Source organism: Hyla sarda, chromosome 8, assembly GCF_029499605.1.
Source record: "Hyla sarda isolate aHylSar1 chromosome 8, aHylSar1.hap1, whole genome shotgun sequence".
Lineage (NCBI taxonomy): Eukaryota > Metazoa > Chordata > Amphibia > Anura > Hylidae > Hyla > Hyla sarda.
The window spans coordinates 111467896-111484369 of record NC_079196.1 but is presented as its reverse complement, the minus strand read 5'-3'; the positions used below and the strand labels follow the sequence as shown (position 1 = coordinate 111484369).

At 39.0% G+C, this 16474-nt stretch overlaps 1 protein-coding gene across 1 annotated transcript; it reads left to right on the top strand.

Annotated features, from left to right (window-relative positions):
• Window positions 1–6945: 6945 nt before the first annotated feature.
• On the top strand, window positions 6946–10512 carry LOC130284188 (gamma-crystallin-3-like). The gene is made up of 3 exons (XM_056534285.1): window positions 6946–6966; window positions 9804–10046; window positions 10237–10512. Exons 1-3 carry the CDS (start codon window positions 6946–6948, stop codon window positions 10510–10512), a joined length of 540 nt encoding a protein of 179 aa, XP_056390260.1.
• The last annotated feature ends 5962 nt before the right edge of the window (window positions 10513–16474 follow it).

Below are 16474 nucleotides of genomic sequence, written 5' to 3'. Positions count from 1 at the left end.
GACAGAGGTGTCAGCAGAGAGCACTGTGGTCAGACAGAAAGGAAAGAAAAGAACTTCCTTTGATACATACAGCAGCTGATAAGTACTGGAAGGGTTAAGATTTTTAAATACAAGGAATTTACAATGCTGTTTAACTTTCTGGCACCAGTTGATAAAAAAAAAAAAAAGTTTTCCAGTGGAGCACCCATTTAATAAATGATATCTTTAACACTATTGGCATTTTCTGTCATGTGGAAGAATTTTAGGCTCTAATCCAGTTAGTTGAAAGATATAATCGTACATGCGCACTATACGAATTTCATTACGATTTTCGCATGGAAAAAAAGTGAATGAACATAGTGTATGTGCAAATTTTGAGAACATAGATCGAATACATTGTCCACATATTCGCAAAATATTGCAAATTAGAATATTGCCGCTGCTGCTTATCACTACATTTTATTCTACACCTACCCGATCTGTGCTAATTATTCCATAGGGAAGTGGAAGAAATATGACATTTGCTGTATCATCAAGAAGAAATCCATGACTTCACATGTGTTAGGATCCAACAGTTTTCAGTTCATATCTGACTGACACAAAATTGAGAGTAAGCACATACACACAATAGATATGAATGCAGAGTAGTCACATGCACCACCCAAAAGACCCATACGTTTTCTATAGTGAACAGATAAAAGGTCAGGTGGACACACATGCAGACATCAGCAGTCCACATATATAAAAGGATTTGTTCTCCCAGACAGATAGAGCTCACTGCTTCTCTATCTGACTCCCAGGCAAGATGGTCAAGGTAAGTTATGTAGAATTATAAATGGGGAGAACTTGAGCAGTTTATGTTTTTTGTATGTCAATAATAAAATAGTTACATTTACTGGTAGTCAGCAAGGATCGTAGTATGTAAAACACAGTAAATAATTTCCAGAAAAGCAATTATTAATTAATCTTTTCTGGGTCCCTCTATAAATAAACATGTGTCACTTGACTACTGTCTGCACTGCTATGTCCCATGAAACTAAAGGCAGTGCAGGCTAGGAATGCCATCGAGAGGACAGGAAGAAAACAGAGGACTTGAGAAAGCTTTTCCATCCTAGCAGTAAATACATCCACTAACAAAATATGTTCTACACACATAATGCTACATGAGAACAGAGCTCAACCCCCACAATAAGGTGCAGTAAAGCCTGCCACTAGCGGGTGTGGGGAAAAAACACTATTTGAAGGAACCAAGTTACCCATACTTTAAATAATGGGAGGAGAAGCTATGCTAGGAGTAGAGGAGAGGAAATCCATTCTGGAGATTTGGGAGAGCATAGCCATGTAAGTGATTGAGAAGGTAGGGAAACCATGATAGTGAATGACAAACTAATAAAGTCATCACTTAAACTGACGAAAATAGCAGGTTGAGGCTATATTTCCACATAGGTTTTTTTTTCTGTCAATTTTTTTGGAACACTGCCACTGCAGTTTTTAGGCTAGGATTCCACTTGTTTTTTTGTGTTGCGTTTTTTGGGATTAAAAAAACGCCTGAAAAAACGCCAGTGCAATGTCCTGTGTCTGGTGTTTTTTCTGGCGTTTTTTCATTTGTGTGGAAATTGCATTTTTGTCACCTTTTGGCGTTTTTTTTTTTTTTGGTAACCAAATTTGTTGGGTACCAAAAAAAAAAAAACAGGATGCTGCAGTGATGGAAAACATTTTATTAAATGAAATGCATATATTTTATAACAAACGTTTTATTATTTTTTAATAAAGTGTGTGTGTTTCACTTTTTTTCTCTACTTTTTAAATTTTTTAGGTAGTACTACTACTCCCAGCATGGAACACACTGTTTCATGCTGGGAGTAGTAGTACCTGTAGTAATAGACAGATCGCCCCAGGTCTCAGTCCTGACACCCGATGCGATCGTCCATTATATAGCAGAGATGCCGCTGTATACAACGCTCACATCTCTGCACTATACTCCGGCCAGTGATGTCATTCATATTTCCCACCCAGAGCTGTGATTGGCCGGATGGTTGCAGCTAATCACAGCTCTGTGAGAAATATGAATGAGTGAGTGGCCGGCCCGGAGTATAGTGCAGAGAAGGGATGCCATCAATGTATACAGTCGCTCCATCTCTGCTATAGACAGGACGATCACAGCAGGTTTCAGTAGTGACATCCACTGTGATGTGTCCTTAGGCAGGCACTACTACTCCCAACATGGAGCACACGCTGCTCCATGCTGGGAGCTGTAGTATTTGCATTAATAGACAGATCGCAGTGAGTGTAACTTCTGACACCCGCTGCGATCTGTCTATTAATGCAGATACTACAGCTCCCAGCATGAGGCAGAGAGAGACAGTGTGTTCCATGCTGGGAGTAGTAGTATTAACTAAGAGAAATGTAAAAAATAAAGAAAAAAAAGTGAAAAACACACACACAATACATTTTTATAATTGTTGGCTACATTTTTATTTCCCCGCACACATAAATTAATCCCTGATTAAAGAGTAATACATTGTTTTTGAAAAAAAATATCAATTTCATTACATACTATTTTTTCCTTCACTACTGTATCTTTGTAATTTTTTTTTTTAATGGTAACCTACGAAAATGTATTCAAAACAGGTATCTCCATCACTTTTTTGGATCTCTAAAGTCCAAAAAAGATATAAAATTGCCTGCAAAAACGCCAAAGTTAAAATCCACATATCTTTTTTCTTGGCGTTTTCTCACTCCCATAGACTTCTATTGGAGCAAATCGCCATGATTTTGACTAAAAATGGCGGTTTGAGCTACCGGCAGCATTTTTTGGAAATGCAAAAGAGCTGAAAAAACTGCCAAAAAAGTGAAAAAACGCTAAAAGGATAAAAAAAAAATGCCAAAGTGAAAAAACACCAAGTGGAATAAGAAATTTGCGATTTCTCATTGATTTATAGCTAACATCTGGCCACAATGTTTTTTGGCCAAAAAAACGCCATGCGGCAGAATTGGCGTTTTTCTTGGCGTTTTTGAAAAAAAAAAAAACAAGTGGAATCCTAGCCTCAAGCCATAGCCAGAAGTATATTAAAAAGAAATGGGAAACATTATACATTTTTTCTACTTCATCTTCTTACTGGATCCATGTCTAACTTTGGCTAAAAAAATGCAGTGGCAGTATTTAAAAAAACTCCAGAAAAAAAAAAAAAACATGTGGAAACCTAGCCTAGCTCCCAGAGTCAATGCACAGATCAACTCTTGGAAGTGTATATAAATTCCAAACAATGCAAAAGGATGTCATAAAGCAATGTCATTACTATTAAATGTATAAAGCTTACAACATTTTTTTGGTAAAGAGAGAAAGAACAAACAAAACATTTGGATGGTGGTTGGAAGGATGGTTCGGCACCAGCACATACTAATAATGACAAACATATCATTAGGAAATATGCTGTATCCTTTGGTGGATAATACAAAGAGAATTAGAGGGAATAAAATAGAAAATATTAGGACGATCAGACCAGTTGTGGTTCTCTTTATAATTAATGCTCTAGCAGTGCATATTTGGAGCTGCCACATCTTATGTAGAGAAGAGATATTGCCAGTTTTGAGCGAGACCGCTCTTTCACATTGATATGATTGCTTCAACACTGTATGGAGTTCTGCTATGTTAGGAGCGGTGTTCATTTTCCAGTATCTAGTGATGATTAGCTTAGCTAAGATTAGTATTTTGATTATTATACTTCTATGTGAGGGTGGAATTGATACCATATCTAGCAGTAATAATGCGAGTGACGGTGTTTACGTGATGTGGCAACCTAGGATTGTCCCCAGCATACCCTCTACATCTTTCCAATATTGTGTAACCTTAGGACAAGACAATAGTATATGTATAAGAGTACCCCTATTGCTGCAAGACCTCCAACACAGGGTAGAAGAGTCAGGATATATACTGTGTAATCGGCCTGGCATGAGATACCACCTAAATCTTGATTTAATGGCTGCTTCTAGGTGTGAAGTGCAGGGCAAAGCTCTACGAGCCCATTTACTCGCTTGTGACTTATCCTTATAAGAAATGGAGTGGAAGAGGTCTTTTTCCCAGGATTTAAAGGGTGTGTAGGTGGAAAGCAGTTTGTCCTCCTCTAAAAGATCATAAAAGGTACGCAGGCCTGTAGTGTGTAAGGGCAAAATGCGGAAATGATCTAAATCATATGATCATGTAGTTTTTAGTTGTAGGAAGTGCCTGATCTGCAGGAATTTAAAGAATTGTTTCGGAGATATATTATATGCTTTAGTGATATTAGTAAATGAACGTAGGGTATGTTTATCATATAAGAGAGACAAGGTTTATCCCTCCTTTAATCCAGTCTGTCAGGTCCAGGTTAGGGATGGCTATGGATAGAGTGGACAGAGAGGTGAGTATTGGGTACGTAGGCTGTTGTTTCCCAGAGTGACTATGAATGATTGACCAACAGTGCAAACCAATTCCGGTATGCCCCTGAACTTCACATTATTTTTGCGTGACCTGTCCTCAATACCCGCTACTTTGGCATGCAGAGCAGTCACATTATATTCCAATTCATAATGTGTGTCAATTATGTCGTTGTTAGACTTAACTAGTACTGCAATTTTAGATTCAGATCAGTCAACTCTGGTTTTAATCTCCGTTATAGCAGAGTGGACAGGCTGCAGAGTGTGGAGGAGATTGTTAGAGATGGAGGTGTTAAGCAGCAGTAACATGCATTTCAATGAGACTTATGTGACCGGGATGTCCGATGCAGGTACACTTGCTATTTGAAATGTTTAAACTAGTGGGTTAGAGTAAGCCACTTCCCCTGTATTATCCAAGTGAGGTATTTGCTTGAGGGGACTGTTGGATGCAGATAAATATTATGAAGAAATTATATGACCAGTCCTCAAGGATATTGAAAAGAGTGAAAAAGAGAAAAAATTGAAAGGGAGAAGCAAAAGGTGGAGATAAAAGATGTGGACAAATTGACAAATAGTAGGTCACAAATAAAAGTATGGAAATTAAACTAATGCTGACTACAGTAATCCTATCTTGATTACAGTGATAATAAAAATACCTGCAAAATAAAACTTAAACAATCATGTACATTTATTAAGTGAAAATAATAATAAAATAATATTAAAACACCTGGGCAGGGCCCTTGCCCAGGTATTAGAGATATGCTTAAAAAAATTAACTTATAAAAATTATTGTAAATGATAGATTGCCAACCTTCTTATAAAAATAATTGCTTATAAAATATTGTATATAATATAGCAGCCAATGGCCAAAGTCAGTGTGATAGTTCTAGTCTATTTTAGCGGCCACAGTAGTTGGAATTGTTCATCTCATGAAGCCAATGTACTGTATTGGTAATAAAATGGATACAAAGTGTCCGTTAAATATAGCAGATGAGATGAGCGATACAGTTATGCCTCCCACTTTACTTCAAAGAACGATCACAGTATAGGACAGTCAGAGCGGTAACTTATTTGTAGTCTTCACCGTGTTGTACGGCTAGCCTCAATCTTTAAGCATTGCCACAACCATCTTTTATTTATATCAGCCACCAAGTCAGCCAATACTGCCTTGCCAGCGCTGCAGTACCCAGACTCGTGGCCCACTACTGAATAGCGCGCTATTCACACCACGAGGACGCCGGCTCACAGCCGATCGCTACTCCTTAGGCCGACAGGCGAGTAGTGCCCAGCATAACTCCATTCACCCACTGCCTCATATTGGATGCCGGCTCTATACATCACAGAGAACAACAGCGCATCATTTGGGACCAACGTACCTCCACATACGCTTTCCCGGAGGAACCCCTGCACCTATGCCAGGTTGGTGGTTGCCCTCGTTTTAGTCCGTGCGGGCGCTGATTCAACCCAGTCTCCAGGAGTCTGCCGCTCCGGAGACAGTCAGCTGCTGTACAACACGGTGAAGACTACAAATAAGGTACCGCTCTGAATGTCCTATACTGTGATCGTTCTTTGAAGTAAAGTGGGAGGCATAACTGTATCGCTCATCTCATCTGCTATATTTAACGGACACTTTGTATCCATTTTGTTACCAATACAGTACATTGGCTTCATGAGATGAACAATTCCAACTACTGTGGCCGCTAAAATAGACTAGAACTATCACACTGACTTTGGCCATTGGCTGCTATCTTATATACAATATTTTATAAGCAATTATTTTTACAAGAAGGTTGGCAATCTATCATTTACAAGAATTTTTATAAGTTAATTTTTTTAAGCATATCTCTAATACCTGGGCAAGGGCCCTGCCCAGGTGTTTTAATATTATTTTATTATTATTTTCACTTAATAAATGTACATGATTGTTTAAGTTTTATTTTGCAGGTATTTTTATTATCACTGTAATCAAGATAGGATTACTGTAGTCAGCATTAGTTTAATTTCCATACTTTTATTTGTGACCTACTATCTGTCAATTTGTCCACATCTTTTATCTCCACCTTTTGCTTCTCCCTTTCTATTTTTTCTCTTTTTCACTCTTTTCAATATCCTTGAGGACTGGTCATATCATTTCTTCATTATATTTATCTACATATTTCTTGGTCTTGGGGTAATCAGACGTTACCAGTTAACCTCAGGTTATTTATTGATTGAGCTGCACTACCCTTGATTTTATTAGACTGTTGGATGCAGATGAATGGGATGAGGCGCCATGTTGGTGCAAAGAGACACTACGGGCTGCTCCTCTGTGTGAGAGCTTAGGCTGAATGACTCCCTGTCACAGTTTCCAAAACCAGAGGCAGAGACGAGCTGCATCTGGCACGATTATCAATGTAGGGGCAGTCTGCCAGATCGGTGTAGTCTCTTATCGTGCGGGTATGATGAGGAGAGGTACCGGTGCCATTTTGTGAAGCGCTGCCAGATGGTGGCACGTAGAAATCTGTGAATTTCTTTGGCTTATGGTTTGACTTTCCTCTCCTCTGGGTAGTCATCATGAGCAGGAGAGGTTATGAAGTCTCCGATGCAGGTTGGAAGGAGGTATCACAGTCGGGCAAGGTGGTAGTCGCTTTCAAATGTAGCTTGCTGCTGGAGCTCTGAGTTCAAGCGGCCATCTCACTCCGCAGCCAAGCCACGCCCCCATTTATTTTTTTCATATCAACTGGTTCCAAAAAGTTAAACATATTTGTAAATTAAAACAAAAATTAACCACACCTCAAAAAATGTACCACCCTGCTGGGTACACAATGAGTGTTTGTTAGAAACAGATAGTTTTGAAAAAAATGCAGGAATTTATTGAAACAACAATTAAAATAACATGGATATAAAAGACCTATTGGTATAAAAATTCAGAGAAATATATCAATAATAGCTGATACTGTCATTGGACCCTATTGACAGAATTAGAGTAATCTTGGATCAACTACCGATTCTAAAGATATCTGCAGATTTTATGGCAGAAAATGTCAATGGTCCGTAATGGACTGTTAGTCCGGCATTTGTGGTGATAAAAGCAAAGTCACTTTTTAAACTAGTGTATATTGTGCTGCCCACAGTCTATAAACAGATAGATGGTTTGATCTCACCATAGCAGCTGGTCCGGTACTGCAACGGGCCGATGGGTGTGAGTCCTGCAATAGCTGCGTTATTCCCGGCGTGCAAGCCTATACGGGTGAAGGGCTCCGGCAGGAGGCTCTTCTGTGAGGGGTCCGCCGTGTCAGCAAACACCTGTGCAGGTATCGGACCCTCGCTGTATTATTTGTGGCTGGATTCTAGTAGTGAAAGCAGCAGGTTTGTAGTGCGCTCTGTGAGAAGGACTGTTTAGTAGGTGCAGCAGATGCGAATAGATGGTTGTGTTCTGTTTTTCCGTGCCAGCTTCAATCAAAGTAGTGCATGTGGATGACGCTCTGTTCAGACTAGATATTGGCCTAGACGCGTTTCAGGGTGCTAAAAACGGCCCCTTCCTCAGAAGGCAAGCAAAAAATTGCTAAATTACTTCTATTAAAAATCTTAACCCTTCCAGTACTTATCAGCTGCTGTATGCTCCAGAGAAAGTTGAGTAGTTTTTTTCTGTCTGACCACAGTGCTCTCTGCTGACACCTCTGTGAATGTCAGGAACTGTCCAAAGCAGGAAAAGTTTGCTATGGGGATTTGCTCCTACTCTGGACAGTTTCTGGCACAGACACAGGTGTCAGCAGAGAGCACTGTGGTCAGACAGAAAAGAACAACTCAACTTCCTCTGTAGTATACAGCAGCTGATAAGTACTGGAAGGATTAAGATTTTTCTATAGAAGTAATTTACAAATGTGTTTAACTTTCTGGAGCCAGTTGTTTTCCACTTGAGTACCCCTTTTAAGGAGAAAGAAGCTAAACTGAGGACTAAAGGTAAGGGAGTCATGCTTGGCATTGAGGAGAGGGGGTTATGCTGAGGAGGATATTTTACAGTATTATAAAATGTTCTTTAACTTGTCACTCCTGAGCTGTTATAAAACTTCTCATAGGTAAAACCATCAAACAGTTTAAATATTATACAGAAGTTACTTTACTGTCAACTTAACTGTCAGTACCGCATGATATATGTAAATCGTCATTGATCATTTTGGGGCATTTTATCGTTTTGAGTGGTTAATAATTTACATGTTTGTTGACCGTATTAAACATTTCAACTCACATTCCATATACTTTTTTCTTTAATAGGACAACGCCACAAATAGTTTTTTTGTCAACATGTTTTACTGAATATCAGCATGGTGCCTATGCTGATAAACCCAGAGAAAATTGCATAGACCACATACAATCGTATCCATGTCTCAGCTGTGATAAGGAGTAGATATGCACCACTTTTGAATGTCAGGTTGCAAGTTAATTGTTTTCCCTTATTGAAAGCTTTATAAAGTAATCCAAAGTATAGGCAAACGTTACTATTTACATAAAACTTAAAAATATATCTAAAATTTTAAATACAGTTTATTTTCAACTATTCTGCCCCCATCCATACAGTCCATGAACATATTTATCCATATAGATAAGTTATAAATTTACAACTGCAATAAAAATACAGAATATAGGGTACAGTCCCACGTACTGCTTATGCAGCGTATTTCACACTGCACGAAATCATCTGCAGCAGCAGAAAATATGCTGTGTATTCACAGATGATCATACATACAGGGCTTGCCGGCAGCAGCCCTGTGTTTCTTCACTGAAAATGCAGGGCTTCCGCCAGATAGCCCTGAGTGTATGATCATACGCAGTGTACTTCCCTCTGCTGCAGATGATTTAGTACAGCGTGAAATAAGCTGAGTATGTGGGACTGTACCCCTAAAATGGAAATTAAGTCAAAGCTTATATTAATCCATGCTACTGTAAATATTGAACATATATATATATATATATATATATATATATATATATATATATATAAATATATATATATAAACATATTGTGATAAATTCTGTTAAAATAAATGTCCATTTTAGTATGATCAAGAAGTTTATTTGCCTGACAGTTCCATCATAGTAAACACAATGTTTTGGATAGTGATGTGGGAATTGTTTAGAATCAAATGGGATTTGCAGGCAAAACACCAGTCCAAGCTTAGCCCCAGACAGGAGTAGGGAGGGGTGAGCATGTTTACCCCTCAGAGGAGCAGGTACTGCTGTCATGTTGTCCTGATGAGGAAGTTTTTACAGGAGATGAATGTTTCTAGTTTTGTCTATCAATGTTTTATATCTCTCTGCTAACTAAAAGGCTGATGAAATTGGGTTCATAGCCTTCTCATGGATGATGTATATTTAACTAGCTTTAATATGTTATTCAAGAGATAAATGCAAAGAAAATTATGTTTCTACAGATTATCTTTTACGAGAACAAAAACTTCCAGGGTCGCTCTTATGAGTGCAACTCTGATTCTTCCGATCTGTCTTCATACTTCAATCGTTGTAATTCCATCAGAGTGGAGAATGGAAACTGGATCCTTTATGAGCAACCCAACTACCGTGGGCACCAGTACTTCTTAAGGAAAGGAGAATATCCTGACTTCCAGCAATGGATGGGCTACAATGACTCCATCAGATCATGCCGTTTAACTCCACAGGTACATAACATGGAAAACATTTTTAACTTTTTATTTACATAAATAATGTTGGGATCAATATATTTTCTTCTAGCAGCCATTAAATGCAATGTACAACATGACTGACTATAGTACAGGATATTATGAACTAGAATTATGTTTTTCATCATTGAGTATTTTATCATATGATTGATTTTTTTTTTTACTTTAGCATCGTGGGCCATATAGACTGAGGGTTTATGAAAAGGAAGACTTTAAAGGTCAGATGATGGAGTTCACTGAAGACTGTCCTCATGTGTATGAGCAATTCCGCAACAACAACATCAACTCCTGCCAGGTGCATGATGGATACTGGATGTTCTATGAGGAGCCCAACTATAGAGGACGTCAGTATTACCTGAAGCCTGGAGAGTACAGGAGATACAGTGACTGGGGAGCATCTAATCCAAGAATTGGTTCCTTTAGACGAGTTCAGCATCTGTATTAAGAATAACATTATTGTAATTCCATCTTGTAAAAGACAATAAAATTTACAGCTGTATTAGTAACTTGGTATTTAATTTAGTGTTATATACAAAAAAATATTTACACTGCTAATTAAAAATCAGTGAAATTATTAAATTATATCAGCCTAAGGCTACTTTCACACTATGAAAGTGGCTCCCTTACAAACAGACGTTAAGGGCTCTTTTTTTTTTTTTTTTTTCACTTTGACCGCCCTTAACGTCAGTTATTGCAACGGAGTCTAACGGGAGTCATTACGGGCAAAGAGGATCCCATTCCCTTGAATGGGATTCCTCTAACATTAATTATAACTCTCGTTATTGCATCCAAAGATAGCGGGAGAAAAAGACGTTGCATGCACAAATTTTTATCCCACTATCTTCCTAACGGACACATTTTGTATTTTTTACAATAATTAATAGAATATAGACTTTAACCCCTTAAGGACTCAGCCCATTTGGACCTTAATGACTCAGACAATTTTATTTTTACACTTTCGTTTTTCCTCCTCCCCTTCAAAAAATCATAACTCTTTTAGGACTTGTTTTTTGCGTGACCAGTTGTCCATTGTAATGCCATCACTCACTTTACCATAAAATGTATGGCGCAACCAAAAAAATACTATTTGTGTGGGGAAATGAAAAAAAAAACGCAATTTTGAAAATTTTGGAAGGTTTTGTTTTCACGCCGTACAACTTATGGTAAAAATCACATGTGTTTTTTATTCTCTGGGTCAATACGATTAAAATGATACCCATGATTATACACTTTTCTATTACTGTTGCGCTTAAAAAAAATCGCTAACTTTTTCACCAAATTAGTACGTTTAAAATCCCCCTATTTTGAAGTCCTATAACTTTTTCATTTTTGCGGTGGTATGAGGGCTCATTTTTTATTAATACCATATTTGCTTATGCAAAACTTATATTACATTTTTTATCAATTTTTTGGGAATAAAATGTTATAAAAAAGCAGCTATTTTGGACTTTTTTTTTTACGTTCACGCCGTTCACCGTACGGGATCATTGACATTTTTTTTTAATAGAATGGATATTTACGCACGCGGCGATACCGAATATGTATATAAAATAATTTTTTTACACTTTTTGGGGGTAAAATAGGGAAAATGGGACAATTTACGTTTTTATTGGGGGAGGGGGTTTTTCCCATTTTTTTACTTTATTTTTTTTTACTTTTTTTACTTTTATCTTTAAACTATTATAGTCCCCATAGGGGACTATTTATAGCAACCATTCGATTGCTAATCCTGTTCAGTGCTATGTATAGGACATAGAACTGATCAGCGTTATCGATCATCTTCTGCTCTGGTCTGCAGGAAGGCAGATCAGAGCAGAAGACTCCAGGAAGACAGGGGAGGCAGGTGAGGGGACCTCTGTCTGCCGTGCAGGATGATCAGATCGCCAAGACAGCGCTGCGGGCAATCCGATCATCCTGTTAAGTGACCGCGATGCTGCATCTGAGGGGTTATAGGCGGACATCCGCGGGATCGCGGGTGTCCGCCATTACCGGCGGGTCCCTGGCTGCGATCTACAGCCGGGACCTGCCGCGCATGATGCCGGCATCGCTCCGATGCCCGCGGTTATGCTCAGGTCGTAAATGTACGTCCTGGTGCGTTAAGTACCACATCACAAGGACGTACATATACGTCCTGCGTCGTTAAAGGGGTACTCCCATGGAAAACTTTTTTTTAAATCAACTGGTGCCCGAAAGTTAAACAGATTTGTATATCACTTTTATTAAAAAATCTTATTCCTTCCAGTACTTTTTAGAGGCTGTATACTAAAGAGAAATCCAAAAAAGAAATGCATTTCCTCTCATGTCATGACCACAGTGCTCTCTGCTGACCTCTGCTGTCCATTTTAGGAACTGTCCAGAGAAGCATATGTTTGCTATTGGGATTTTCTCCTGCTCTGGAGAGTTCCTAAAATTGACAGACATGTCAGCAGAGAGCACTGTGGTCATGACATCAGAGGAAATTTATTTCTTATTTGTATTTCTCTTTATTATACAGCCCCTAAAAAGTACTGGGAGGAAAAATGTAGCTTTAATAAAAGTGATTTACAAATCTGTTTAAAGGGTACCTCTCATCAAATAAACTTTTGATATATTTTAGATTAATGAATGTTGAATTACTTTCCAATAGCATGTTAATGAAAAATATGCTTCTTTCTATTGTATTTTTCCCGATCAGTCCTGTCAGCAAGCATTTCTGACTCATGCTCGAGTCCTAAACACTCAGAGCTGCCAGCCTGCTTTGTTCACAGCCAAAAAAGCTGTGAACAAAGCAGGCTGGCAGTTCTGAGTGTTCTCCTTTGTGAACCAAGCAGACTGGCAGCTCGTAGTGTTTAGGACTCCAGCATGAGTCTGAAATGCTTGCTGCCAGGACTGGTAGGGAGACCCCTATTGGTCATTTCTTCAAAGTGGAAAATTAAATAGAAAGAAGCACATTTTTTAATAACATGCACTTGTGAAGTTATTCTGCATACATTAATCTATAATATATCAAAAGTTTTTTTGATGAGAGGTACCCTTTAACTTTTGTGTACCAGTAGATTTAAAAAAAAAATAAAAAAAAGTTTTCCACGGGAGTACACCTTTAATTCTTTCATGTAACAGTGCTTTTGATAATGACATTTCTATTTTTCGAATGTCCACATTTCAAGAGTTATAAGCAAGAGCTATTATCTTTTATTGGCTTAGCCATATGAAGTCTTGTTTTTTGTCAGACAAATGTGGTCACATGAGGGGCGCAAGGTGTACTTGTTAATTCGTGATGCCAGGGCACCGTTAGCCTATACACAGTCCAAAGGGGAAACAGCTTCTTCTGAGCCAGGCACAGTGCAATAAACACATCGATGCCAGGTTACGGATAACTGCCTTTTACTGAGGCAGGAGTAGATGGTACAACACTCACAGTACAGATCAGAGTAGGAGGAATGCAGTGTACCCTATGGAAGCCCTGTTGCCTTGCTGGGACTTATGGTGCTTTTTATCCACTTGAATTAGATAGACTTGAGACTTGGAGATTAAGAGGTATCCCACACTGGCTAGGGTTCTGCTAAGGACCAATTACTCATACCGCCATAGTATGACTCACCAACTCCTGTACGCTGAATAATTGTAGAATGGTGGGGCTTACTTGATTAAGAGCTTTTCTTCAGGCTTCCCTTGGAATTAACTCAGGCTTCTTCCAACTCCTTTCCACACTGTAGCTAACATGGAGTTCTGCTCAGGAGCTTAGCTAGCACTAAACTGACACTAAACTCACCCTCCACAGTGAACCAGCACTGAACTATGGCGACTTCTCCCCCCCTCTGCACTGGATACAGGGCAATATGGGGTACCCATTGGGTGGACAGGGTCACCTGGTTACTTTGCATCTCCTTCTTAAGGGTACAGTACACATATAATACAAGAGTACAGTAACTACAGCAAAAAGCATAAACACAGTAAACATTAGAACAGTGGGCCCATCACAGGATCAGAAAGCATAGAGAAAGAGAGAGGACAGCACTAAATCTGTCCAGTTCCTTTCAGGTTTCCACTAAAAACTTATCAGATTTAATTCCAAAAATCTTTTTTTTCAGCATCTAATGTTCCACAGACACATCGGTTTTGCTCCAGAGCAATTCCTTCTCCTGCTCTATGAGGAAAAAAAAGATAGAGAGGCGCTATAGAGTGCTGGTTATCCACGGTATTAGCGGAGATTAAACAGAAAGTTAAAAAACCTGCTCACCATTACAGGTTTCGCTATATTACAGGCACAACACTGATAATCTCGTTAGGCAGGTTACTGGTGTGTCGCGAACAGCTGGCCGTCGGTCCCGTCGAGGACGCTGAAGAATGCAGAAGTACAGATGTTAGCAGGTAGAAATATTAGCAGGGGTTTCCTTTCCTTCCAGTGAAGATCCGACTATGGCAAGGTAGCACTACACCGGCGTGAGGACACAGGAGTAGGGTGTAAAGTAGTAGCACTTTTTATAAGTAGTCATAAAAATTACCATACAGGGGAGGACTATGCGTTTCGGAGGGGCTCCCTCATTCCTCAGTTTCAGCCTGGGCCGAATGGCTGGACCAGAGGAAGAAGGGATGCCCTTCGAAAAGTGTAATCCACCCCTGTATGTTACTTTTTATGACTATTAATAAAAAGTACTACTACTTTCCACCCGACTACTGTGTCCTCATGCCGGTGTAGCGCTACCTTGAAGAAGTAAGATCTTCAATGGAAGGAAAGGAAACCCCTGCTGGGATTTCCACCTGCCCACATATGTACTCCTTCTCTTGCTCTGTGGCAGTGTTCACATACCTGGGGGTCCAGCTCAGATCTCTAACACACCAGAACTTGAGCACGGGAGGAACTTTATCTTTATAATGTTTCTATATAAAGGGAGCACTGTAACTCGTCTCCTAGTACATCCTTCTGAAAGCCTTAGGGGTTTTACTAAGCCCCTGACCAGCAAGTTAACTGTTTGGCAAACAGGGTTATAGGTAGGTAATGGTGAATATCAGGTGACAGTGGGTTTTCTCCCCCATCCCCCTACAGTGGGGATCAAAAGTTTGGGCACCCCAGGTAAAAATTTGTATTAATGTGCATAAAGACGCCAAGGAAAGATGGAAAAATCTCCAAAAGACATCAAATTATAGATTAGGCATTCTTATAATATGTCAACAAATGTTAGATTTTATTTCCATCATTTACACTTTCAAAATAACAGAAAACAAAAAAATGGCATCTGCAAAAGTTTGGGCACCCTGCAGAATTTATAGCATGCACTGCCCCCTTTGCAAAGCTGTGACCTGCCAGTGTGATGGATTGTTCACAATCATCATCTGGGAAGACCAGGTGATGTCAATCTCAAAGGTTTTAAAAGCCCAGACTCTTCTGACCTTGCCCCAACAATCAGCACCATGGGTTCTTCTAAGCATTTGTCTAGAAATCTGAAACTGAAAATTGTTGATGCTCACAAAGCTGGAGAAGACTATAGCAAAGATAGCAAAACATTTTCAGATGTCAATATCCTCTGTTCGGAATGTACTTAAGAAATGGCAGTCATCAGGAACAGTGAAAGTTAAAGCAAGATCTGGAAGACCAAGAAAAATTTCAGACAGAACAGCTTGCAGGATTGTGAGAAAAACAATTAAAAACCCACCCTCCTGACTGCACAATCCCTCAAGAAAGATCTGGCAGACACTGGAGTTGTGGTACACTATTCCACTATAAAGAGATACTTGATCAAATATGGTCTTCATGGAAGAGTCATCAGAAAAAAACTCTTCTATGTCCTCACCACAAAAATCAGCATTTGAACTTTGCAAATGAACATATAGACAAGCCTGATGCATTTTGGAAACAAGTTCTGTGGAACGATGAGGATAAAATTGAACTTTTTGGCCGGAATGAGCAAAGGTATGTTTGGAGAAGAAGGGGAACAAAATGTAATGAAAAGAACCTCTGTCCAACTGTTAAGCATGGGGATGGATGAATCATGCTTTGGGGTTGTATTGCAGCCAGTGGCACAGGGAAGATCTCATGAGTAGAAGGAAAAATGGATTCAATAAAATGGCTTCTACAATTGCATAATGATCCTAAACACACCTCAAAATCCACGGGGGATTACATCAAGAGGCTTTAAAAGACCAGTGCGTGACAGACAGCACAGAAATCTTAAAGAACTGGAAGACTTTTGTAAGGAAGAATGGGGAAAGATACCTCAAACAAGAATTGAAAGACTCGTGTCTGGCTACAAAAAGTGTTTACAAGCTGTGATATTTGCCAAAGGGGGCAGTACAAGAAATTAACTCTGCAGGGTGCCCAAACTTTTGCAGACGCCATTTTTTTGTGTTCTGTTATTTTGAAAGTGTAAATGATGGAAATAAAATCTAACTTTTGTTGACATATTATAAGAATGTCTAATCTGTATTTT